We start from the raw sequence: 25,871 nt of genomic DNA, 5'->3' as shown, positions 1-25,871 counted from the left end.
ACCTGGGGTCCAGAGCTTTTATTAATTTTGTTTTCATTAGAAGAATGCTTTTTTTTGCCAGTTTTTTTGTTTTGTTTTACTTTTTGCTTCATTTGGTATTAAAAAATATGCTCTCAAACAAGATCCAGGTATCACAGATTGTCAGTAACTAGTGATTAATAAATATAGTCCCTTATGTGCCTATGCATAAGCACTCCAGTGGTTAAAGGCTTGGAAGCCATGCAGTGTATTCAAGTCAAATGTATGGCACACTAGTTTGTTAACATGTCAAGCATCCCAAAATGAACTACTAAATGAATACAAAGAATCCCCCAGTAATCTCTGGAAGTTATTTAACTCCTTTAGACTGGGGTATAGACTGGCAGTAATGTCACCTTGAAGAAACATGCTAGCAGCCTAAAAAAAATGAAGCTCTAAATAAGTATACTGAGAGAATGTGGGTTGATATTTACCCCTGGACATTTCCACCATTTAAAATAAATAAATAATCAATCGTTAAGAGAAATGTTATATATGTATATTTAATTTCAAGGCATGAATTAGCTCCAAGTTCCAATTATTTTCTCTTTATTTCCTGGTTCACTTTTCCAATGACACTAGACCCTCTCCTATGCACATGCATGCTTATCAAATCTTCAATCAACTCTTTCTTCTTTAAGAAAGCGGTCCTTAGGAGCTGAGAATATGTACCTGAAAGTAGAAAAATGAAACTTCTTAAGATCAGCAAATTATTTTCAGGTTAATTTAATATCAATAAATTATTTTTAAAAGGCAGGTTTGATGTTTCTGCCACTCTAATATCAAAACTCTGTATACATTTATTTCAGATGAATAGATGTAAATGTGTATTTATGCAAAGTCTTGGGTCCTATGCAGTTTAGTTACATAATCTAAAATAAAGAAATTATAATAAACACATTTCTTTGTCAATTAATAGGCATTGAAATATTTGTCTAATTTTTAAAAAGTGAAAAATAGTCATTATATAATTATTTATACAGAAATATAAAGAAAAAATTTAAACTGCTCATAATATAACCTCCTGGAGATAAACATAGCTTTGTGTATCCACACTTTATACTATAATTTATTTAACCACTACCCTATTGTGGGATATTTCGATTATTTCCAGGTTTCTTATTATTATAAGTAATATTGCAATGAATAGCCTTGGACTACATCATTAACTGTATCTCTAAATGTTTCTTAGTAGATATCTAGATGGGTAATTGCTGAATTAGAAAATTTCTTGGAATGGGTGAAGTAGAAAATCAAGCATTAGAGCGTCTGTTTCTGTTTCTGAACCATTGTTTTCTCTTGTGGTTAGTGTTTAAAATATAAGCACTATGAACATTTGCCAGCTAGTGAGACACCAGCTGCAAACACCATCAGTTTATAAATCTAAATTTTAATTTTTGCATCACAGAGGAAAACAAAGACTCACTATTTTTCTAGAACATACAAAATACCAGAATCGGGAAGGCAGGGTTTTTTGTTCCTTTCAGTGGCAGAGCAAGGTTTGTTGAAGGAGGAGGCCACCATTTTGACCCAACGAAGAATGTACATTGAAAATTCTTTATTTGCATAGAAGCTTTTACTAACTCATGAGTTACTCTCAATTCTATTATTTTCTACTTAGAAGTCATCAGTATGCTCTTTCCCTAACTCTCCCTCTCTCTCTCTCTCTCTCTTTTTCTCTGTTTCTCTGTGTGTGTGTGTGTGTGTGTGTGTGTGTGTGTGTGTGTGTGTCCCTTTCTTTCTTCCTTGACATAACCCATCAGAATTTAGTGGTTAACTGGTTAATCCTGGATATGTCCTCTTTATACCTTCTCTTGGATACTTCAACCTTCAGTTAGTAGCCCATGTCATTCTAGACTAAATAACAATAATTTTTAGAGGCTTTTCTCATAATGACATCTCTAGCCCATTTATTTCTGAACCTCATCTATTCCTGCTCATCATTATTATAAACAGCCATAATGTCCAGGTCATCATCCAACTCAGTCAACTGTCCTTGGGGTGAAGGCTCTTCCAGGTCCTTCCAGGCACATAGTTAAATAAGTGCCTTTCATATGATTCTTTTTTATAGAATCACAGAATATTGGGACAGAAAAAATGAGACTTTGTGTATCATCTACTTTCTGTACACTTCTTTTTCAGCTGAAAAAACTGAGGGCTAAGTAAGTTAGTTAACCTGCTCACAGTTACACGGTTATTTGATATTTTTTGTTTTCATATTTGTTGACTCAGTATTAACAAATATGATATATTAGCATGCAAAATTATATAGTTTTATGTTTTTGATCATAGTAAGATTTATCAAGTGCATTTGAACTATTTGATTTGAAGATATCAAAATAACAAGAACCTTTTTGCATATTATGTAGACACTTATTTTAGTTCTTCTTGTCTTCTGACCTGATGATGTGATTTTTCTTGAGAACTATAGAGACAAGCACTTCTTCACCTTCACTCCCACCCCAATCTGACAACATATTATCCCCAGGGACAAAAGAAAAAATTACTGGAGGATCCATGCAGGTACATTCAGAGCCCAGTTGAACCACTAGAGATTTAACCAAGCCTCTTAAGATGAAATCTCTATGTTCCTGTAACTATTTAAGATTTGAACATGGCATTTCCTTGACCCAAGACCCTCTTTGACTATGGTTTTACAAACCGAATGGAAAGTCTTGTTTCTTGGTCTGCAAGGAATTGCTTTTGTCAAACATTAAAATAAGCCCAATGAAGTGAAATGCTCACTCCTGCTACTTGGCTACTTGCATACCAGCTCTCTAAAGTTGCAGACCAGGTGAATCACCAACAACTCTGTAGCAAGATGAAGGAAGTGACTTCCAAAGCTGAAGCTGACTTGGGGAAAACCTTTATAAAATATATATATATATATATATGTAACATTTTCATGTGCAGCTGAATCCAAATAATATTTTCATTTATTCAGTGGACATTTCTTTGAGTTATTCAAAGTGAATGCAAGATAGAAAAAATATTGCTAGTGATTTGAGTAAGACAGCTAAATATGATTTTTTAAATATGGAAGAAAAAGCCCTACAGATCATCCTCAGCAGTATAGAATAAAAAAATATGGTCTTTACTGGTGCTGATTCCTGGGAAGCCTCTGTTCAAAATAGTTTTATAATATGGATAACCAACATTTTAAAATATTCATTTGGTATTTCCACTTTAGCAGCAAACCTGGAGAAAGAATATTTCCTCTAAAAAATGAAACTGGCTTGAGTTACAATAACACTTACTAAAATAATAAACTTATCTATAAATTATAGCCGTGAATTATCTGGACTTTTTGGATCAACAAATCATGAGGATTTTTAATTACTAAAGTTAAAACAAACTAGATATACAAAAGCTCCAAAATATCTTTGGAAAGGGCAGCACTAGAACTACCACTGTTAATTCGTATTTAAATATGGAGATTACAGGAATATGTAACAATTCTAACAATAAAATGGATAAATGTAAAAATTACTTATGCCCCTGTTTTCTACTGTAGCATATATAATTCTAAAGAGTTATTGCCAAACAGCTCTTGATACAAGGTTTCAATGCTTATTGGTCGAAATGATATCAGAAAGGAATTAAAATAATATGAATAAGGTCCAGGCATCTCTCTGATAATGCAGAGAGGCTTATGCAACCTCATTCTAATTGTATAAGGGATATTTTTTTCTATACCCTCAGATGAGACTATTTGAATATAGTATTTACTTCAGTGAAAAATCTCTAAATTTGTAGCAAGTTCCAACTTACTCAAAATTACTCAGATTGGTCCAAGTTAATTACTTATTTGAGATTCATTCAAAAAGCAACATGAAGTGAATCTACATGCCAGTTGACTTTTTTACTCTTTATTTCTTCAACTGAATACCTCTTACGGAGCCTCTCCACTTACATGAAAGCAATGTGTATTTTCAGTTTAACAGGGGCAAGAGTTTGTGTGCTGCAAATATTCCCTAAGCTTATATTCAAGTCTTCTCAATTTCACTACAAGTGGAAAACACCAAGTTAGGTTATGACTGCCAATGTTCAGGCTAATAGTAAAAAATAATGTTGATCTTGGGGCATCTCTTTATACTTTTGTGTTGTATTTTGGGAATCATACTTTTTCTCTTTTCTTTCTGACTCTTCCTTGCTGCTGTTCACAGGAAGTATGAGGATGAGGACAATATGTTGATATAAACAGCTACTGTGCAATGCAAAAACAAGTGCTATATATCTTCCTGTCACTTGTGTGTTCTTGGGGTTCACCTCTTAAGAGGAATATGTATGACACCGAATTCCCCTAATGCCATTTCCCTTTTTCTCACACTTCAGTACATTCATACTTGATTGACCCTTTCAAAAGACATGGGAGCTGGGGTTGACCACCTTGTTTACTTCTTGTGTGCTGTGGCTGTGCTGCTGAGATTTTCTCTTCCTCTCCAACCAATTGCCTCCTTCCTAATCCATGGTTCCTAGAGAGCACACAGTCCACATAGATGTCCCAGAAGAGTTGGGCCAGATCCCAAAACAGTGCTCCATGCTTCAAGTTCTCAGATGACTTCAGGTAGATCATAAAATCCCAGAATCCTGAAACAGTGTTGGAAATGCGAGGCTTTCGCATTTCCAGGAGAAGTACTGAGGAGGATTCCCAGCACTGAGGATCAGCTTGGTTAAGAGCCAGCAGGTCTGTCTGGCTATGGCAGAAGAAAGGAGATACACAGCAAATTCCCACAATGAGCAGGGAGCAGGTGAGGCTCAAGGGGCGGTGGATCCCTCCTCTGTTCCCAAGATCAGCCATGGCCATGAAGCTGCACAGGATGGAAATATGTTTTGTATCAGTCCTTGCATGTGCTTCACTTAGTATAGAAAATAAGTATGCCCTTAAGAACCTTAGTTCCAGCAAAGGAAACACATCATTGCCACAAAGTAGGGAAATCTTAGCCTAGCTCCCATATCACAAGTTCCATTCTATCTAAAATGACTCATTGCCAGGTCAGGGAGTGAGTATAAATCTAAGATAATTAGGCCAAGAAATATGCACTCCTAAGCTGTGTTTCTTTATAAAATAAATACATTAATCTGCTAGTCTGTTTTCCCTGGTACAGAAGAATGCAGCTTAAAGGAATACAAAGTGAACATTTAAAATTTTTCTGCATGGCTTTAACTCTTCTATAATATCTTAGTGAAGCCTGGCTTTCCTAATCTAGGACTCCTATATAATAAGAATTCGAATATACTTAACCTTTAGATATTTTCTTATTCACAACGACTTTAAATTTTTTTAAAAATACATCAGAATTGTCAAATGTCAAAGTAAAATTAACACAAGATAATGTGCTTAAAGTATGGATGAATACATGTGGAAACAAAGAGACATATCTTCAACCCATTAGAGTAAATCAATACACATTTTACAAACACTTAAAATGTTCTGCAATTCTGATATAACTTTCATAAAAATGTTTTATAATTTCTCTGTTCTTGCTATGAATCTCAAGGATTTTTTTTTAAAAAGTGACTGTCTTCACCTCTTCTGGATTTCTCTGTTGCCATAAAATTGAGGCATCCACATGCCACTTTGATATTGTTCTTTTGCTACTACTTCAGACAAGTGCAATGATAAATGATGCCCTTAAAATAATAATAAACTAAATGTTCACTTTTTGTCAGAAAAAGTATATCTATTCCCTCACAGACTATAAAAAATATATATCACACTTAAACAACTCTAACATAAAGAAAAAACAGGAAGGGCACATACAGCTCACTTTCAGGTTTGCATTATATTTCCAAACGTTTTAGATGGTAACATCATGAAAGCAAGCAAATACAGTTTATGGGAATACTCTTATATTGGAACATTGAATGATAACGCCGTAAAATGGATAATCTGTCTCTTCTGAACAGCAGTAGAACACGTTGAGGTACCGTTAAATAAATATTTCAGAAACTGTCTTTGAACACGCGTGTTCCTATTTTGAAGGAGCATGTTAGAGACACAAGATTATTCAAAAAATGTTTCCTCTATCTTTCATATCATGTACGCATTATCTCTACTCAAAATCATATTTGTTGTGTCCCTTTCCAAACTAAAATATCGAGGCACCTTGAAGGGTGGTTTTCCTAAAGGACAAGTCTAAGCTAAGTTTTCATAGGACGGGACTCTGTCCAAGGTGCTGAAGTTGGCGTTGTCCGGGACTCCCTGTTTGCTAGCGCCCCGGCGCTCAAATTGGCTCCTTTAGATCTCCTTCCAAATTTTGGAAGAGGCTTCCCAGAGCCTGGAAAGGTGTTTCTCTAAGTTCCTTGAACCTGGGGTCCTCCGTGCACCCCTCTAAGAGCCTCGCGCTGAGTCTCGGCCCCGCACTTGATTCCGCAACCTCACCCTCCTCGGGGCGGAGCTGCTAGGGACCCGCTCCGTCCTTTGGGCCCCACTTACCTCCCGACTCGGCGGCTCTAGTCCACTATGGCAGAAGGACTTCCCTCCGCACTCGCCCGCCTGGGCCCCTCCGGGTTCCCTCGAACGCGTGGAGAGAGTTCCCTCGAGTGCGCGGAGAGGAAAAGCTCAGGCTGCTCCCGAGCGAGTGGCTGTCCCCAGCTTCCGCGTCCCGGAGGCTACCGAGCCTCTACTTAAGCAGTGGGAGTGCTCGGCGCCTCTCCAAGTGTACGTCAAAGCTCCTGGAAACTGCCGCCACCTCTCGCCTCCAAGTCCATCTCCTGCACCCTCTTCTTCTCTCCCTCCCCGGAGAATTTCAGTTCAGGGAACCAGCAGGCCGGGCCACACACACCCTCACTGGCCCTGATCCGCACCCACTCTGCACCTGGCGGAGTTCAGCCTCGGTGCGGCTGGGCTTCCCGCTTCCACCACGGGGGCGTGCCGCGGCGGCGGGAACTGCAAAGTTAGGGCCCAGCTCGGTGCAAGTCCAGGGGACATAGGGGGTCCCCGCTCACCACAAGAGCCTCGTCTGAGAATAAAGGGATGTGATATAAGACTGTGGACTCTTGGGGTCGGAGAAAGAACTTGAGCACCCTCTCAGCGCTCAGCAAGGGCTCAGAGAAAATAAGGCTTCTCCCCAACATTCCAGGTGTGATTTTCCCCTGCCTGCCTGTAGCCCTGCGCTGAAAGGAGGAAAACATCCCCGAGGGCAGAGATATGGACAGGAACTTGGTGCCGCTGGAAGCTCCCCCTGACTGGGGCCAGGACACCCCGTTGTTTCCAGACCCTGGCCTGGATCACTCAGGAGACGGGGTTGCTGCTGGCATCCCTTTGCTCAGCACCCCTTCAAGCCCCCTTCACAGCAGGGTCCCTGCTTTCCAAGAAAAAATAGTGTCCGGGATTCCCTTTGATTCTCACGTCACAGCTAGTTGCTATCCCAGTCCCAGAGTAGAGCCCTGTCACTGCACCAGGGCTCTGCTGAACTTAAGGGACCACCTTAACTGAAACGTATCCAGCCAAGGGGCCTGAAGCAAAAGTCTTCCCTTTGCATGTGTTTCCAGGTTTTGCCCCTTCCCTCAAAATTCCCTCAGCTCCTGAAAACCACTTGTGGTCTCCATTAACGGAAGGCTTTTGTGCCAGCTCAATAGTATCCATGGTTACCTTCCAGAGGGGCACAAGGCTTTATAGTAAGATTTACTGAGGCCACAGAAAGCCAGCCCCTTCCCCAAGGTACCGTTAAATAGGAGATCTGAAGGGAGTTCTGAGGGGCTCTGAGCTATTCCTCCTGCTTGGAAATGATGGAGTGTACTTCAGTTTCTCTATGTGTGAGCTGGGTATCTTATCTAATGCCTGCTTTTATTCACCTCATAGGGCTGTGGGAAAAGATCAAGGGTGAAGTCTTAGACTTGCTTCCTGAACCTCAAGGACCTCATGCCTTTGGAGAAGGTTATCAGAAAAACAAGGCATTTTAGCACTGTGTGTGAGTACAGGGCTGGAGACTGGCATAGGAGGACCCAGAGGAGGAAAAGGGGGCTGGAAAGGACAGAGAAAGCATCTTGGAGGTGACTCGCAAACGTCTGGAAAAGGGAGTTGTACAAGTATCCTAAAGCCAAAAGGCTGGTGGTAGTCATTTTCAGGGGTAGAAGACAGAACAAGCAAAGGCAGAGAGGGAGTGTTCACAGCAGTTCATGCTTCAAGGGAGTGAAGTCAAAGAAAGCACAATAGAGAGAGAAGACCAAACAGAAGAGAGGTAAAGATGTGTCCCCTGGCTTGGGACATGTCAATAGTTACATTACTCTTGAAAACATTGATATATAAATATGCAGTGCTTACTTTATTTTCAAGTGCCTATGTGTTAGGCACTATTTGACATGCTGTGTACACGGAACAAAACAAAGTCCTTGCGTGCATGTAGCTTACATGCTAGTTGAGACTGGAGTGAAAGAGAAAAAGATTTATTTATATTTTAATTTTAAAACTATATACACATATATAGGTATATATGTATACATGTGTACACACACATATATAGTGATTTATGCTTCTAGTTTCTTGTTGATTGGTGAGTTTATAGCTATCAAAAACAAATACACAACTATCTAATTAAATAAACAAGTAGTTCCATGCATGAGTCAATAAAGAGAAGTTTATCTGTCATTCTGAAGCCCAGGAAAAAATATATGAGTAATGTATCAGATGTGATAAGAAAAGCAAAGGGTCAGCCAGGTGCAGTGGCTCATGCATGTAATTCCAGCACTTTGGGAGGCTGAGACAGGTGGATCACCTGAGGTCAGAAGTTGAAGACCAGCCTGGCCAACATGGTAAAACCCCATCTCAATAAATAAATAAATAAACAAAAATTAGCTAGGCATAGTGGCACGCACTTGTAGTCCCAGCTACTCAGGAGGTTAGGACATGAGAATCACTTGAACCCAGTAGCAGAGGTTGGAGTAAGCCAAGATCATGCCACTGCACTCCAGCCTGGGTGACAAAGCGAGTCTCTGTCAAAAAGACAAAGGGGCATCAACAAAAAGTAAAGCAGGGAAAAGGATGATGAAGATCTATTTTTATTTTGTTTTATTTTTTTGAGAGGGAGTCTTACTCTATGGCCCAGGCTGGAGTGCAGTGGCATGATCTCGGCTCACTGCAACCCTCACCTTCAGGGTTCAAGTGATTCTCCTGCCTCAGTCTCCCAAGTAGCTGTGACTAGGGGCACTTGCTACCACACCCGGCCAATTTTTTGTATTTTTAGTAGAGACAGCATTTCACCCCGTTAGCCAGGATGGTCTCAATCTCCTGACGTCATGATCCACCCGCCTCAGCCTCCTGAAGTGCTGGGATTACAGGTGTGAGTCACCACGCCTGGCCAAAGAGCTATTTTATATAGAATACTCAGAGAAGCCCTTCCTGGTAAGAAGATATTTGAGAAAAGACCCAAAAAAGTGAGAGAGTGAGTTATGAATAGTAAAAGAATGCTCAGCCAGGAGCATTAGTCTATAGTCCCAGCTACTCGGGAGACTGAGGCAAGAGAATCGCTTGAACTCAGGAGGCGGGGAGGTTGCAGTGAGCTAAGGTTGCTTTACTGCACTCCAGGCTGGGCGACAAGAGCGGGTTAGGGGTTGGGGAAACAAGTATGATGGCGTTGGGACAAGTGTGGTGTGAGTGAGGACATTTTTGATGCATAGTGGCAGGACATGAGGTCAGAGAAGTGACAAGAAGTGACAAAAATGACCCAAAAATCCATGTTGGTTCTTCAGTAGAGAACAGAGCAGAGGGGAGCAAGGGATGAGGCAGGGAGCTCAGTTAGGAGCTGTTGCAATCAAGGTGGGATAAGATGGTGGAATAGATAAGGGTGACAGCAGTGGAGAGGGGGAAAGTGGCCAGATTCTGAATATATTTTGATGGTAGAAGGAACAAGATTTGTTGATGGTCTGGATATAAGGTCCAACAGAGAGAGAGAAATTGAAGATGACAAGAAGTTTTGGGGACTATGTAACTGGAAATTTGAATCACCATCAGCTGAAAGGATAAATGGTTTGAGGAATAGGTTTAGGAAAGGGAAATAAGAATCTGGTTTTGAACATGTTGAGTATGAGATGACTGACATCCAGTGGAAATTCTAAGTAGGTAGGAAAGAAGGGGGAACTTAAGATAAATATTTGGGATACAGTGCTCGGGAAAGAGGTCCAGATTTGGGATTTCATCAACATGTAGGCAGTATTTTGAACCATCAGAGAAAAGTGTGGAAACTGGCTACAATAGTAGCCTTGGGATAGAACCTGGAAAATGCCAGTATTTGAGTGATTAAGAAACAAAGAGAAAGGACGAATCAGGAAAGTGTGCTGCCTTGAAGCCAGTAAGCTAGAACTTTTCACATAAAGAAGAAATCGACCATATCACACAAACTCAGTTGAGGGGGACAATAAAATGTACTAAACACTGGGGTCCATTGAGGGGGAAAGGGGAGGGCCAGTGGGAGGGGGAGGTGGGTAGGGATAGCCTAGGGAGAAACGCCAAATGTGGGTGAAGGGATGAAAGCAAACAAAACACACTGCCATGTGTGTACCTATGCAACTGTATTGCATGCTCTGCACATGTACCCCAAAACCTAAAATGCAATAAAAAAATAAGAATAAAAAATAAATAAATAAATAAAATGAAGACCGAAACGTTTTCATTGGATCTCAAAAATGCCAGGTCACTGAGAAGCTTATTAAAGGCAATTTCAGCTAAATGTTAGGTGAGGAGAAGTTGCGGTGGGATGAAGCAGATATGGAAGGTGAGAAAATGAAGACAGTGTCTGTGGGGCACTCTCCATGAAGTTCGAATGGGAGGGAGAAAGATGAAAGTGGAAGGTTAGGAGTTGGGCCTCGGTTATGTTTACAAGCTGAGGGGGAGAAACTTGTGGAGGAGGTGTTGCAGATTAAGAGAAAAGGATGACTAACAACCTCAGAGGAAACATTAAGCGATAAGGGTAAGAGGATAAGGAGGAGCCAGCCTCTAACACAAGGGAAGGGCACTTGCCCTGGGAAACAGAGCGGAAGTGAGGCTCTCTGTTGGTGCCGACACCTGCTCTCTGCAGGTAGTATGGTGGGGGAGTGGGAAAGTAGTTAAGAGACACGTGACCAATGGTCTCATTTTCTCAATGAAATAAGATGCATAGTGATGCAAAAAAAAAAGTGAAAGCAGGTAGGTGTTAAGTAGAAAGCTTAAAAAGAGTAGAAAAGCTGTGAATAATCCTTGAAGGAAAGCAGAGAGAAGGGAGAGGAGAAAAGAAATAGGAGAGAGGAGATAGACTAAAGAACAGGACTGAAATCCCAGGTAAAGTTTGCATCAATTTGTCATAAATCATTTTGCATGCTTGTCTAATTTTTTTATAAGGTAGAATAACATAATAGTGAAGACAATCATGCTATGGATTGCTCACTTGTTATAGGTCATTGATTCTTAGATGCACTGTTTTGCACATTTAGCCCCACTGAAATCAGGATGCACATGTCAACTTATGGCACCTTATAATTAGAATTGCAGCATTTTCTTTTATTTATTTTTTTAATAATGAGATGTCTACAATTTGATATAATCAAGTGCCTTTGATTTGATATAAAGCTTTGGGCACGTTAATCTTTGTGAAGTAGATTTCTTGTCTGTAAAATGGGCAGAAATGTTCCTCATCGTTAGTAAGAATAAAATGAGATAATATACAGAAAACACTTAGAATGGTGCTAAACGTAGCAAGACTCGACACATATTAGTTAATTTTTTTCCTTACACAATGCTCATCTGACTGGATGTAGGAGAAAAAAATGGTTAAAGGAATGATTAAAAAAATGATTAAAGGAATCATGGTGTAAGCAGGTTAGAAACAGGAGAGACTGCAGGTAGAGAAATGAAAGACTGGGAGAAAAGTGGGGAACTGGAAATCTCACTGAAGTCAGAGAAAACAGGTGTAAGTGGAATAAGGAAAGGGGATACCAAAAGGCAGGAGAAGGAGATTCATGACTCAGATTTCAGAGGTGGAGGTTTTCCCATTTTTGTGTTCTGAACCCTAAGCACAACCACTGAAATAAGTGGCTAAAATGAAGTAATAAAGGCCGCTGTGACTGAGCTCCACCTTTCTTACAAGTCTGAAAATAATGAATTAAAATGGTCATCCTGTTTCATAGAAGCTGAAGGTGTGTGACATCACCATCCTAATCAGATGGCCGGAACAGCTCTTAACAATGGGAATAAAAATTATTTTAAAAGATGGTTTAATTATGTCTAGCTGGTGTCTGCTCAAATACTTTTTTTTCTTTTCAATATAACAGTCATGTGTTGCATAAGGATGTTTCAGTCAACAGCAAACTGCATATAAGATGCTAGTCCCATAAAATTATAGTCTGTATTTTTACTGTAAATTTTTTGTGCTTAGATGCACAAATACTTACCATTGTGTTACAATCGCCTACAGTACTCAGTGCAGTAACATGCTGTACAAGTCTAGCATAAGAGCAATAGGCTATAGTCTACAGCCTAAGTGTGCAGTAGGCTATACCATCTAGATTTGTATGAGTATATTTTATGATGTTCGCACAACGAAATCACCTTACGATGCTTTTCTCAGAAAGTATCCCCAATATTAAGTAACGCATTACTTAATTACTTGGGATGGACAGTTTTGACCTTCAGTATACTTTTATACAGTCACCCTGGAATGCAATGCACTGATTAAACATTTATCATAAATTTAAGTTACCAACTTACATTTGTAAATTAAGAAATCACGTAATTGAATTTTTGAATTTATAATGAGAACCTAACCAATACGTATTCTGTTATAACATATATTTATTTTTCTTGGTTATCAGGGCAACTTGGCAATATTCTTGGGAAGGGGGATATATGGTTTTTAATCCTGATCCCCACTATCAGCTTGATAATTGCAAGAGAAAAATGACATTTCAATTTATGCATTTAGATTAAAAGAAAGCCACCACCAAGCCATTTGACTGACACACTCTATATTCTGTTGAACACATGGGGACGCTTAGTTAGATGTCTTATCTTTGTGGTTTCATTTTCACAGATTAGACTCTCTCGAGCAATGACTAACATTTGGACAGCACCTACATTTTATGAAACATTATTTTCATACACATAGTCTCAGGTGATGTCAAAGAAAACACCATTTTTCCCTCCCTTTTCCTCATTTTGCTATGAAGGGATTTTCATTGGGTCATTTAATTGATTAAGAGGGATGGTTCCGTTTCCAAAACTTAGCTTTATTCACTGTCATTTATCTGTCTAAATTATGTGCATTATCTGTCACTCTCTATTCTCTTTTCCATATAATCTATCCTTATTCCTCTACTTGCTCCCCAATACCAACCAGGAGGGAGCATAGCGCATTCTCAACTGCAGAGAAAATAATTTAACTATATTCATCTGAAATCAGTTCATCACATCATCATTCTGACTTGTTAAAAAATATTCAGAAAATCCATGGTCATTTAAAATTACATGATACCAAATAACTGGTTCAACGGGCATTTTTGTTTCAGCTTTGCACAGTTGCAACCTAAGGCTAAAGGATGACTAGTAGAAAAGTAAATTGCAATTAGCTGAATGTGCCCCATGGGTAGATTTTCTGATTTTTGCCACTTGAAGCAATCCTCAAAGACATTAAAAAGGACTTCTGATTAGTTTTAATGAAATTCGAGAGCAGTTATATAGATAGTTTGCATCTTCAGCAGTGCATTAATTTGCAAATGATGGGGACAACCTTTAAGAATAGGGTGCTTCTTTAACATTTAGGATCAGATAGTAAAAATAATTATTTTTCTCTCATTCTTTTGTGCTCTTCCATCATTTGGAAATGGCAATAAACAAGGACAATTTCCTGGAATACCCATTGGGTTAAATGGGTGAGTCATTCTTAAAGTGTCATCAAATTTATAAGGACAAGTTGCAGTGAGGTAGTCAGATGATACTGGACATTGATTCCAAAATGTGTAAAAAAGGAAAGTTACTTGGGAATACAGGAATCGTTCATTCACGTTTTTTCTGCTTGTCTAACTGTCAATACTGTAGTTGTAATAATAGATGTAGTAGTGTTATTTTTTCCCCCAGAGTGCATTCTTTGACCATTCTTTCAAGCAGGTTTCAAAACCCATAGGGATTCCTTTGGCTTTGTCAAGAGTTGGGTTTTTCTTTTGCAATTATCTCAGCAGTTCAAGAGTGACTATTATAGATACTGACTTTCAGAATTGTCCTATTTTTTGTCCTACTCATTTTCAAAAAACACTAGAGTATAATTAATTTGTTTTCAATTTAGTTTACGTACAAAGCCACAATGACAAAGGTCTAAGATTTTAGAATAGGAAGTTTCTTTTCCCTAAGGCTTCAATTATGACGGTGTAGAAAAAAAAACAAAACAAAACAAACCATAAAGTTTCTACTTCAACAATAGGAGCAGGAAGAGTCACAAAGCCTGGGGTCTAGTGACAGTCATGGACTTTTGCCAAGCTGAAAACATCTGTGAAAAACAAGGACATAGACCTATATGTTGGATGCATAAAACATCTTAGAGTTTCAGCAGGGCTTCTGGGATGAGGAGCTTTCTTTGACTAAGGGTTCTGCTGGGCTCTGTGTTCCCATACAATATTGTTCATACTTGCATTATTTGCCTCGTGTATTCTAATTGTTACACATGCCCATCTGTCTCTCCTCACCTTCCCACTACTGCTTAGACTGTGAGCTACTTCAGAGTGGGAGTCATGTCTAACTACTCTCAGCCTTAGAGCCCAGCATACGTATGATAATGTCCTATTCAATATCGGTTGGATTTATGTATGAAAATTGCCCCCTTTTCAATCTGAGGCTGGAGATTAATTAATTAATTTTGGTAAATTTTCTTTCAGATGTCTGGACAGTGAAGTAAAAATGTCAGTCAACTAATTTAGGATATTTTGTTCCTCCAGTGCCCAAAATGTTGATTACACTGTTGCTGAATGAGGATGCTGCTTTGACGTGATGAGGGACTAATTTTCTTAAATGAAGTTTCTGATTGAAAGACTATAATCTGAAAAGTAGATGTCAGGTATAAAAGTATAACAGCATTTTCCTCTGAGAAAAAAATTTTATATCTATTGACAAGATTTTTAATTTCTGTCATTAGAAAATTAGAAATATTCTAGAGCTAGTTTGAGATCATTTTTGTAACATGGTGTATCAGCTAGGGATGCATTAAGCTGTAAGTAACAGAACAGCTGACTATACGTGTCTGCTAATGTTAGTTCAGTGGTCCAAGGATATTAGACCCTACATTTCTATAATTTTCTTGACCTTTTTTAAACCTATAGGTTGGTTGCCACAGCTCCAGACATAAAATCTACACTTCAGGCAGTAATTAAATGGAAGGAATGCTCCAGCCCAGCCACAGATGCCTCTTTTTAAGGAAGAAAGTAAAAGCATTTCATAACCCCAACAGTGGATGTAGGCTTGAAATCCAAGAACTATAACTAAATTATGTGGTCATTTATAGATGCAAACGAGTTTAGAGAGAAAGATCTTCAGTGGGAGAAAGTAAAGTACTTTGTCCAAGCAGCTGAGAATGGTTTTCTTTGGAGACAGCAAGTTTAATACAAAATAATGTGAGCTGATGGGAAACCATGCATTGAGGAAATTCAAGCTTAACCCTAAATTGGGATAATTTCTTTTTTGCTTATCTTTTTATTTTTTTACTTATTCTCTTAAAAATGAAAGTTTATTATTACTCATCAAACATTATATATTTGAGAAACAGAAGATGCTGGTAATAATGCAATGATAGTTCCATAAACTATTTGGGACTGCATCTGAAAGTTCATTATTTCTATGACTTTAAGCAGTTCATTTCATCTATCCTATGCATAATGTTCTCCTCTGTAAATTGAGTGTGTCCAATTAGGAAATCTCAGATTTTTTTCCTGCTTTACAAATTTCTTATTCTATGATTTGTGACACTAACCTATTAATTCAATAAATGCCTAGATATCCTAGTGTTTAGTAAATTATTAAAATTAAGAACTAGAGTGGTAAGATCAATGTAGAAAAGAGTTTGACACTGACATAGTTCATGAGAAGCAATTACACTCCTTAATGTAAATGAGAGAAAAATGCTTCCACTTGTACACTAAGAAATATGCCCAAGAATATTCAGAGATACTATATGACTAGGTGCTTTAACAGATTAAAGTTTATGATTAAACCCACCTAGTCATATAGAAAATACAGGGAAGGAACTCAAATGCTCAAAGAGTAGGAAATGAATAAATAAACTGTGGTATGTTAATACAACAGACTATTTCACACCAGTTAAAATGAGTGAATTACAGTTAGTTGAACACTATGAATGGATGATAGCGATATAATATTGAGAAGGAAAACTTAAGTCCCCAAAGACTATATACAGAATGTCAATACCCTTTTTATAAAGCTAAGACAACTAAAACTTAATAACACATTTGTTAAGAATAATAAAAATTATGTTAAAAAAGTATGTTTTCAACAGGCAATAAAATCATTGTTACTATAATCAAGATAATAATTATGTTAGGGGAGAGGAGGCCTTGAACATGATAGAGGAGTTTAACATAGGCAATATCAGTTACTACCAAGGTTCTAATTATCACGTTGAGTGGTAGACTCATGGATAGTTATGATTTTTAAATAAATATGTAAGTATATAAATACTCCTATGCATATGAAAGGCCAATGAACTAATGATAGGTATATCAAAATATAGGGTTTATCAATGATAAGGATTATGATTAAACCCATTCTGTGCAACTATATTTCAAGTAAAAGAAAATAGAAGACCATATTGCCTATGGAACATCTTTATTCTCAGCTAATGTTCTTCATTCCTCATGTAAAACAGGTGGTGCAAACATTAATTCATCGAAAATGGTATAATTATCTTGGTTATTTAGGACGTCTTCTGTTAAAGCACCTAGTCATTTAACTTGTGTTAATAAAACAAGGAGGGAAACCAGAAATATATCACACACTGTCCTGACTCTAGTTGGGATGCCAACATGGAGGACAATAGTAACTGTCTATTTTCTGTGACTGTCAGTCTTGCCCCTGCTCCTTCACCGAAGTGAGGTCAAGACAGTGAGATGTGAGGGTCCATCCACAGCATCTTCCCGAGCAGAGAGATTGATGAGATGACCAAATACTTGCTATTTCTTTTCTTTCTCTCTTTCCTTCCTTCCTTCCTTCCTTCCTTCCTTCCTTCCTTCCTTCCTTCCTTCCTTCCTTCCTTCCTTCCTTCCTTCCTTCCTTCCTTCTGTCCTTTTTTTTCTTGACAGAGTCTTGCTCTGTTGCCCAGGCTGGAGTGCAGTGGCATGATCTCAGCTCACTGCAACCTCTGCCTCCCCATTTCAGGTGATTCTCCTGCCTCAGCCTCCCAAGTAGCTGGGACTACAGGCACATGCCACCACACCTCCTAATTTTTATATTTCTGGTAGATAACGGGGTTTCACTGTGTTGGCCAGACTTGTCTCAAACTCCTGACTTCATAATCTGCCCTCCTCAGCCTCTCAAAGTGCTGGGATTAAAGGCATGAGCCACCGCACCTGGCCAATACTTGCTATTTCAAAGCACGTTCTCTACTGGGTGCCATCAAAGATCATCAAGATATGTTCTAAACCACTGATGAATCCACAAGCTAATGGGAAGCACAGCAGACAAGAGTAAACAAAGTACAAGGGATTGAAATATAATGACAGACATGCACAAACCAAAGCAATTCACTTGTTTAATATTACATTCACACACACACACACACACACACACACACACACACACACACACACACACAAGGGAAGCAAAGTCTTTGCTCTCCAGGAACTTCCATTTCTCCTGGAGAAGACTAACAATGTAAAAAATAGATCAACAGGATAATCTAAAACAGCAAAAGTGAAACAAAGACAATAAAAGCATGTATCATGATAGAGATCAAGAGGAAAAACATTGTGTTAAGAGTACAAACAACTTCAGTCCTCCTAACTTTTTCAGATCTTCAATCCATGCTGGCTTTGAAATTGCATCAATGCTCATTTGAGCAAAAATCACAACTCCTTATATTTATAAAATGAATCATCCAAATTGAATTTTCTTTTTTTTTTTTTGAGACGGAGTTTCGCTCTTGTTACCCAGGCTGGAGTGCAATGGCGCAATCTCGGCTCACCGCAACCTCCGCCTCCTGGGTTCAAGCAATTCTCCTGCCTCGGCCTCCTGAGTAGCTGGGATTACAGGCACGTGCCACCACGCCCAGCTAATTTTTTGTAATTTTAGTAGAGATGGGGTTTCACCATGTTGACCAGGATGGTCTCGATCTCTTGACCTCATGATCCACCCACCTCGGCCTCCCAAAGTGCTGGGATTAAAGGCTTGAGCCACCGTGCCCGGCCCCAAATTAAATTTTCTATCATCCAAATTCAAGTATCATTAGGCATGTACATCTGAAACCACTGAAATGTAACCAAAGTGTATGTGGAGAGCTTAAATCTCTTCACCATTCAGCCACTCTGCAATCAGACTCCTGTTTAGTATCCCCCCCTTCTTTGAAAACCTTCAGGGTGACTGGTGCCCCCTGAACCTTCAGTAATAACTAGCAGCTACTGAAGCTCAACAGGCCCATGTTTCTCATATGTCTGAGGGTTATATCCTAAGAGAATTTAAAGGCATGTGTATACACAGAAACACAGATTTTTAAAGGCAAGTTACATATTCAAAGGTATGTTATAATATACATTCAAATATTCATACAAATAATCTCCATCCTGTCTGTGTATCCCATATTTAGACCAAGTTTCATATCTAATACACATCTTGAGGTGCCCATCCATACATCATTTCGATTTGATAATCCTGCAGAGCCAGGCACAATGGCTCACACCTGTAATCTCAGCACTTTGAGAGGCTAAGGTGGGTGGGTCGCTTGAGGTCAAGAGTTTGGGACCAGCCTGGCCAACATAGTGAAACCCCATCTCTTCTAAGAATACAAAGCTTAGCCAGGCATGGTGGGGGGAACTTTTAATCCCAGTTACTCAGGAGGCTGACGCAGGAGAACTGCTTGAACCTGGGAGGCAGAGGCTGCAGTGAGCTGAGATCATGCCACGGCACTCCAGCCTTGGTGACAGAGTAAGCCTCTGTCCCAAATAATAATAAAAATGATAATAATCATACAGAAAACTTCTAGACTCTGAGCTGTGACATCAATCAAGGTACTGATTAAGTTTTAGTGAGAAGTTTACAGTTTCCTGTATATCTTTGATATATGAGTTTGTAATTTTTTTCAACTCATAGACCTGATCAAGGTTTGCTCTCAGAAAATTGACCACCTCTGCTCTCAAACATGACATCTATCCTCAATATACAGCATAGCTTATCTTCCCCAGTAGAAAGAAATTATTTTGGAACAAGTTTCTTGAGGTTTTGGTCAACACATCTTCCTCACTAGGTAACAAGCTCAAGTGACGGAACTGTTGGGGAGATGTATTACCCGATCATTGCATCGATCCCTTTCAGGACCAGAGAAATGCCGTGCAGTTACCCATACGAGAAGCATTTGCTTTAAGCATTTCATAAACACCCAGCAGTGTTTGTGATGGGTTGTTGTTGCTGGTCATGAAGACTGTTGAACCCTTACCTTTTCCAGTGATAAACATTTCAGATGTAAAAGTCTAGAATAGGGGAGGGAATTAAAACTGCGAACAGAGTTAAAGTCATGCTCATCTGCTAATACATCCAAGCCCACTTTCTCTGTCCATTTTTGAAAAGTCATATTTACTGACTGAGGTATGACCCACCTCATTTCTAAATCACTGTAGTTTAAGAACACTCTGTACAGACCCACAGTCCTCAGCAGCTTTCCAGATACCACACTTCTCCCTTTCTCTAAAAGTGTTCCCAGGACAAGGGTCAGCCCCACAACACATTCTATGAAAAACCTTTCTCACATTGAAGAGAAGGCATGGAAGCATTTGCAGGCCCACATATCTGGAGGCAGGGAGAATATTATGAGGGGATGGGATTATGCTTTCAGGATGCTTCCAGGGCTTAATTTTTCCATGGTGGAAAATATCACTTGTTTTCAAGAGTAAGATTTCACCATTATTTTAACTGTTGCTCACATTTTTGGTAAGGAGTTCTGTTTTAGATATTGATAACTTTTTGTACAAGCAATTCAAAATTTATCCTTATTTTTCACTATGATAAAAGTAAATACATGTAAGACTTGGTTTCCAAATGAATTGCAAAGCTACTTAGCTAACTATTAAAACATTGCAGACAAGTCAGCCAGAGAGATTACCGATGTTACAACATATTTGTAATAGTCCCCTAATGCAAGTGATATGTGATTTGTGGATATATCAATTGTTTGCCTTTCTGTATAGCCGGAAATTGTATACATGTAGTCACAGGACTTCCTTCAAAGATGTTCATCTGTAATTCATTCATCTGAGAAAGCAAAAAGCTTTTTATTTTGTATCGGCAGCTACCCACTCAGTATATATCCTGAGAACAAAGCAAAAATGACTACATTTTCCTACTTTCATCTGAGTATTTGGTCTCATATCAATATGTGGATACAAAGCCTCATGTATTTTTTTCTGGAATTAGAAAACCTGAGGTAACGGGCCTCATATTTTTTAACTTTAATAAAGAAAAAATTATTTATTTCTAACCACCACAAATTAAATGTGGCTCCAAGCAATACCTCACCAAGAAAGGAGAGGTTACACAACTTTCCCGAAAACTCCGTGAATAACAACTAGAGCCATGCCTCCTTTTGTTTCATAGGTTGGGCCTCACACTTCTCAAGATACTAAATGCTTGATGAAATGTCTTAAGCATCTCACCTCTTTTTTTCTCTAACACTGAGCATATAATTTGGAGACTCAAGAACAATCACAACTTGCTTTGTGTTCTGCCTGTGCGGACCTTCTGCTCTTTTGTCATAGTGGTCCAGGAATATTTTTCTGTGGAAAGGAATTAGGAAGTTATTGATAAACAACTACTCTGCAGATAAACTAAAACTGGTTTCTAATAAGTACAGGAGTGTCATTCTCATCTCTTATTCCTGGAAGACCAAAAATCTTGCAATTTCAGCTAAGGCCTCAGCAAAGTACAATTGTGGTTGTAGTAATGGAAGTAAATGTTTCTTTTTTAAAATCATTCTTTTGCAACACAGAGATGTTATCAAAAACTTCTTTAAGTGTGGACATCCTAGTTTCCCTCAAAGGTGTCTTAGGTATCCTGTTAACATTCCCAGGTGTTTGGTAGTTGGGTTGTGTGTTGTCCATTATTGATTTCCCATCCATTGGAATCATGGCTACAACAGGAAGACCTGATTCATCCTTTCTTCATCAATTCTGTTTTTGGAACCGAGAAAATTCAGTTCTGCCGTCAGTAATCTCAGCATACCGTTCCCACCTCATGGAAATAATGGTCCCTGGGGGCATTTATTCAAATTTTTTCTCAGTCTCTTCATTCCCCTCTCTTCACCTCTCCCTTCCTTTTCCTTTCCATGCTACTTCCCCTGGAAATGGCCTCAAGTTTTTCTGGCTTCAATTATTTTATAGCATAAATTATTATGACTTAAACTTTTGAGTCTATACATGGTTCTCAAGTAAATATTTCTGTGCTAGCCCCTCTGATGAGTTCCATATTCTCCTTTCAATAGTCTGCTGGACATCCTCACCTAGATCCCCTTTAGCCCTTCAACTCCAACAGATCAAAATGGGATACATCTTTGCTCCCTAAATCAGGATCTCTTCCAGAAAGTCACCATTGATCCAGTCACTGGACATCAAACCTGGCCTTTATCTTTTACTCTTCCCTACCTCTTGCTCTGTAAATCAATTGCACAGTTTTGTTGTTTCTACTTGTGTAATCTTTCCCTTCTTAATCTTGCTTTGCCACAGCCCTGTGTCAGTTGTTCATTACCTTAGACCTGTGGTATGGCCTTGGCATCCTGTTTTGTGCACCTCTTGCCCCTCTTACCCACAGTCCATATATGACTTACTTATATATACCTTATATATATGACTGCCAGATAGCTTCCATTACTCTGATCCTCAGAAGCCTGCTCACAACTGCCTGCAGAACCAAGTCTACATGCTACTGTTCAGGATCTCTGCAACCTTACTCAAAGGTACAGTAGCTCACTCCTCCCTTCCTCCCTTCTGCCTTTATACACATTATGGACTGATGAAAACAAACTGCTTATTGTTCCTGATGGAGTTTCCCAGGCAGCAGTCTCTGGGGCAGAGATTAGCAGGCACAATGTTAATTGGAAGTGTTTTTCTACACCTGTGGAAAAGATGGAAGGAGGCAGGATTGGGTGAAGGAAGATGAATTTCCATGCAGAAAATTTGTTAGCAAAGGAAGAGCTTTTGGAGCTGGGATGACTTTTTACAGATGTCCTGAGTTGGGATAAGAGGACTGGGCCTTGAGAGCCCCATGTTGATAGTCACTGGGTGCCACCTACTTTGAGAAAGTCAGTTTTATTCGGCAGAGGCATTCTCCAAAAGGACCAACTGCAGGTGCCCATCTTTCCCTGATACTCCCAATAGAGAAACAAACACCATCTAACCCCCTTTATTCCTCAAAAGCGGGCCCGAGGAATAAGCCCATCATGGCACTCATTCATTTACCGCCATCCACTCCCACAACTTCACATTGGCACTTTTCTTTTAAGCTCAGTGGCAGGTTGCTTGCTCTCTCTCAATGACTCTTTCTAACCATCTTTCTTTAGGAATATCCCTGCCCCTCATTACATTTTCCAGCCTCTTTGCACTAGATGTGCTTATGTTACTAAGTTCTTTTTTTTTTGGAGACGGAGTTTCACTCTTGTTACCAAGGCTGGAGTGCAATGGCACGATCTTGGCTCACCGCAACCTCCGCCTCCTGGGTTCAAGCAATTCTCCTGCCTCAGCCTCCCGAGTAGCTGGGATATGTTACTAAGTTCTAAGCAATCCATATGATAAAAAGTGATATTCTCAACTGCCAGATTGGTATCCAGAGGAACTGATAGGCCTCCTATGTTTCCTCCTTTCCCTACTGATTACTGGAAGGCAAACAGGGTGAAGGGAGCTGTAACAGCTCATTTGTTCCATGAGGTGAAGGCTAGCACAAAGGATGGCACAGCAATAAGCCAATAGGTGTGCAGGGCCTCCCTACCAGCTCTGGACTGCTCATGCTGGAGAGAAAATCTTCGCTCTTCTTTAAACTTCTGGTATTTCGGTCATTGTTACATCAGCTGAACTTGTATATCCTACCTAGCTCAAGTTGCAACACTTTTCTCTCCATATCCATATGCCTATACTTTACCAATTGTTCAAATGCTACCTCCTCCATAGTATTTCATGGTTCTCCTCCCTGCACCCCTAGAGTGGGGGTGTAGAGCTGTTTCCTCTGTTGACTTTTCAGAAATATTTATCTGTATTTTCCTTACCAAGAAAGACACTTTCATCAGTAATGAAATTATTTTCGGATTCCTTAGCCCTTTTACCAAGCTGTACTATCTGGTAGGACATCTGAGCATAAGATTTTTTTATCCACCATGTGCACCAAAGAGTCTTTCACTTGGTAGATATTTGTACTACTTGTTGACTGAATGAAGTTCTTTTTAATATGAGATTGAAAGTGGCATTCCTGTGATTTTGCACTCATCAGTTTTGTAATAGAAACTGTTGCACTCATCAGAGGGAATAGAAAAATCCCATTTCTTCTTGCAACGACCCCTAGTGACATTTCAAGCTGCTCTACATATTCCCTCTCAGGTGGAGTGGCCTAGGAATTAATTTTCAAATTTTCCTTGGGTCATATGCACACACACCCACTCTCTCTTGATCTGACAAAAGGCTAGAATTTACATTTAGAGTTAAGGTTTTCCAAAACAGATCTGCTGGTGGTGACAAATAATGGTTCCAGCAGCACTCCAAGCAGAATCAGCTCATGAAAGCAAGCAGAAAGTAATTCTCTCTGAGGATCTACTGCTTCTCCCCTATTGCTCATGTTTTGGTGTCATAAGTGCTATTTTCCATGTTCTCTTGGGTCCAGAAAAGGATTCAGACTTGGACTGCCCGTGGCTTGATTGTGGCCCTGACACTTAATAGAATGGTGATCTCAAAAAAGGTACTAACCTCTCCAGTTGTGAGTTTTTTCAACTATAATTGGCTATAACATGCTTGTGTGCTCTGAAATCCCAGCTGCTTGGGAAGCCAAGGGAGCAGGATCCCTTGAGCCCAGGAGTTTGAGGCTGCAGTGAGCTATGATCATGCCACTGCACTGAAGCCTGGGTGCCAGAGTGAGACACTGTCTCAATCAATCAATCAATAAAATGGGAGTAAAAGAAGGGCAATAAAATGATGTAATTAGAGGATGGGCTCTGGAGCCTAAAATACTTGGGGGTTCATCTCAGCTCTACCACTAATTGGAGTTCCCATGTTCTCTGTAGAGAACTTTTTAAAGCTCTCTGGAAAGCTCTAAAAAGACCAGGAAAGACTTCATGAAGGAGGTAGTACATATTTGAAGTGACACTCGGGGATGCACAGGAATTTGATGGGCTGTGGTGAGCAGGAGCAGTCTTCTTAGTAGTATAAACAGGTTAAGCCAAAAACCAAGAGGCTAGTACTTCTTAGCCCTAAAGATACTCTCCCATTCTTTTCTGAAGCCAGCAGAACATGGCACACACACACACACACACACACACACACACACACAGCAGAGGAGTCAACACAAATCCTCTGCAAGAACCACTGGCTGCCTACTTTGTAGGCTGCTTTTGTGTTCATGGGAAAAAACAAGAAAATGGTAAGTTCGAGAAATTAACAAATTATTAATGGAGATTATATAGTGTTGATGATATTGATTTTATTATTTAAATTTTTTTCAAATTTTCTCCAGTAATCATGTAGGATTTCATAATTATCAGAAAACAACAATAATTTTTTAAAAAGCAATTGTTCCTTCCTGCTGGATTTTTCAGCTTCTGTATTTCTCTGCTCAAGAATCCGTTCCTTATTTCCCTTGATCTAGAATATTATGTGGGGCCTCTGGATTAGCCAGATTGAGTGATTCATCCCTATCTCCAATTATCCTAGAGAATCAAAGACAGAAAGAAACACCATTTTAAGATTTATGCGGACCTATTCAGGTACTTCTGGTTGCCAGGTAGCAGACATCCAAAATCAATCACAGCATTTTCTCTAATCGCTGGTTCAGGATCCAGGCAGCCACTACACCGCCTTAGTGAACATGAAGATAAAGCCTCAGTGAGCAGTGAGGAATGAGCCTCAATTTGCCATTGCTGGATTAATTCATCTCCCATAAATGAGGATATTCGAGTAAACTTAATTACTACACGATGCACCAGCATAAAAAAATATCTTTAGGCAGATTCTCTTTGATACTCTGTGGCTTTCAGTGGCCGCTTCTTATCCACACAATACAATAGTTAAGTCAACACTGTAAGTGGAAATTCATGAGAGTATCTACCTGAGCCTTCACAGCCTTCCAGCCTGTAACCCTGACTGGAAGCAAGGCCATGTCTACATACTCATTAGAGCTATCAGCTGATTCCAGAGGGCAGACATAAAAATGTCCTAATATCTTATGCAGAAGCTACCTGATAGGTGCCAGTAGACCCAAACCTATGTGAAGACAGGTTCTGTTTCCACTGTCTTGATCCGCAGTGTTTAAAAAATATGAATAGGTTTTACCATTTTTTTAAAAAAAGTAAATTTTATGTAAAAGTCTGCATTTTGGTCTTCTCTAGAAAAATAAATGGAATGGACAATGACAGGCCCACTTTTCCACATGATGACAAGTGTCTGGAGCTGAGTAGAGGCTGCTTCCTTCAGGACAAGGTATATGCTCT

General features: G+C 39.3%; 2 protein-coding genes across 6 annotated transcripts in view; both read right to left on the bottom strand.

The window, feature by feature from the left end:
* Nucleotides 1-4: 4 nt before the first annotated feature.
* Nucleotides 5-4,829, bottom strand: FAM237A (family with sequence similarity 237 member A). The gene is made up of 2 exons (XM_078328308.1): nt 4,408-4,829; nt 5-690 (listed from the first exon to the last, which is right to left on the bottom strand). The coding sequence occupies exons 1-2, from the start codon at nt 4,823-4,825 to the stop codon at nt 557-559; spliced, it is 552 nt and encodes a 183-aa protein (XP_078184434.1). The 5' UTR covers nt 4,826-4,829; the 3' UTR covers nt 5-556.
* Nucleotides 5-25,871, bottom strand: part of ADAM23 (ADAM metallopeptidase domain 23) — a 200,991-nt gene continuing 175,124 nt past the window's right edge. For 3 of the 5 annotated variants that reach the window (XM_078328302.1, XM_008999321.4, XM_008999320.4), the window contains one exon: nt 24,846-25,091. Coding sequence is in view for 1 of the 5 variants with exons in the window: in XM_008999320.4 (XP_008997568.1) it covers nt 25,013-25,091 (79 nt within the window). In the remaining 4 variants the exon portion in view is untranslated. Of the gene's footprint in view, nt 691-4,407; nt 4,830-24,845; nt 25,092-25,871 lie in introns of those variants that run through there. The other 2 variants (XR_013519073.1, XM_054257820.2) reach the window with 2 other exon arrangements.

The sequence above is a fragment of the Callithrix jacchus genome, chromosome 6, assembly GCF_049354715.1.
Source record: "Callithrix jacchus isolate 240 chromosome 6, calJac240_pri, whole genome shotgun sequence".
Taxonomy (NCBI): domain Eukaryota; kingdom Metazoa; phylum Chordata; class Mammalia; order Primates; family Cebidae; genus Callithrix; species Callithrix jacchus.
This window is presented reverse-complemented; position numbering and strand designations above follow the sequence as displayed.

Coding starts and splice junctions, on each gene's coding strand:
- FAM237A (XM_078328308.1), bottom strand. CDS start 4,825: ATGGCCATGGCTGATCTTGGGAACAGAGGAGGGATCCACCGCCCCTTG. Junction 691..4,407: donor GCACACAAGAAGTAAACAAG/GTGGTCAACCCC, acceptor TTCTACTTTCAG/GTACATATTCTCAGCTCCTA.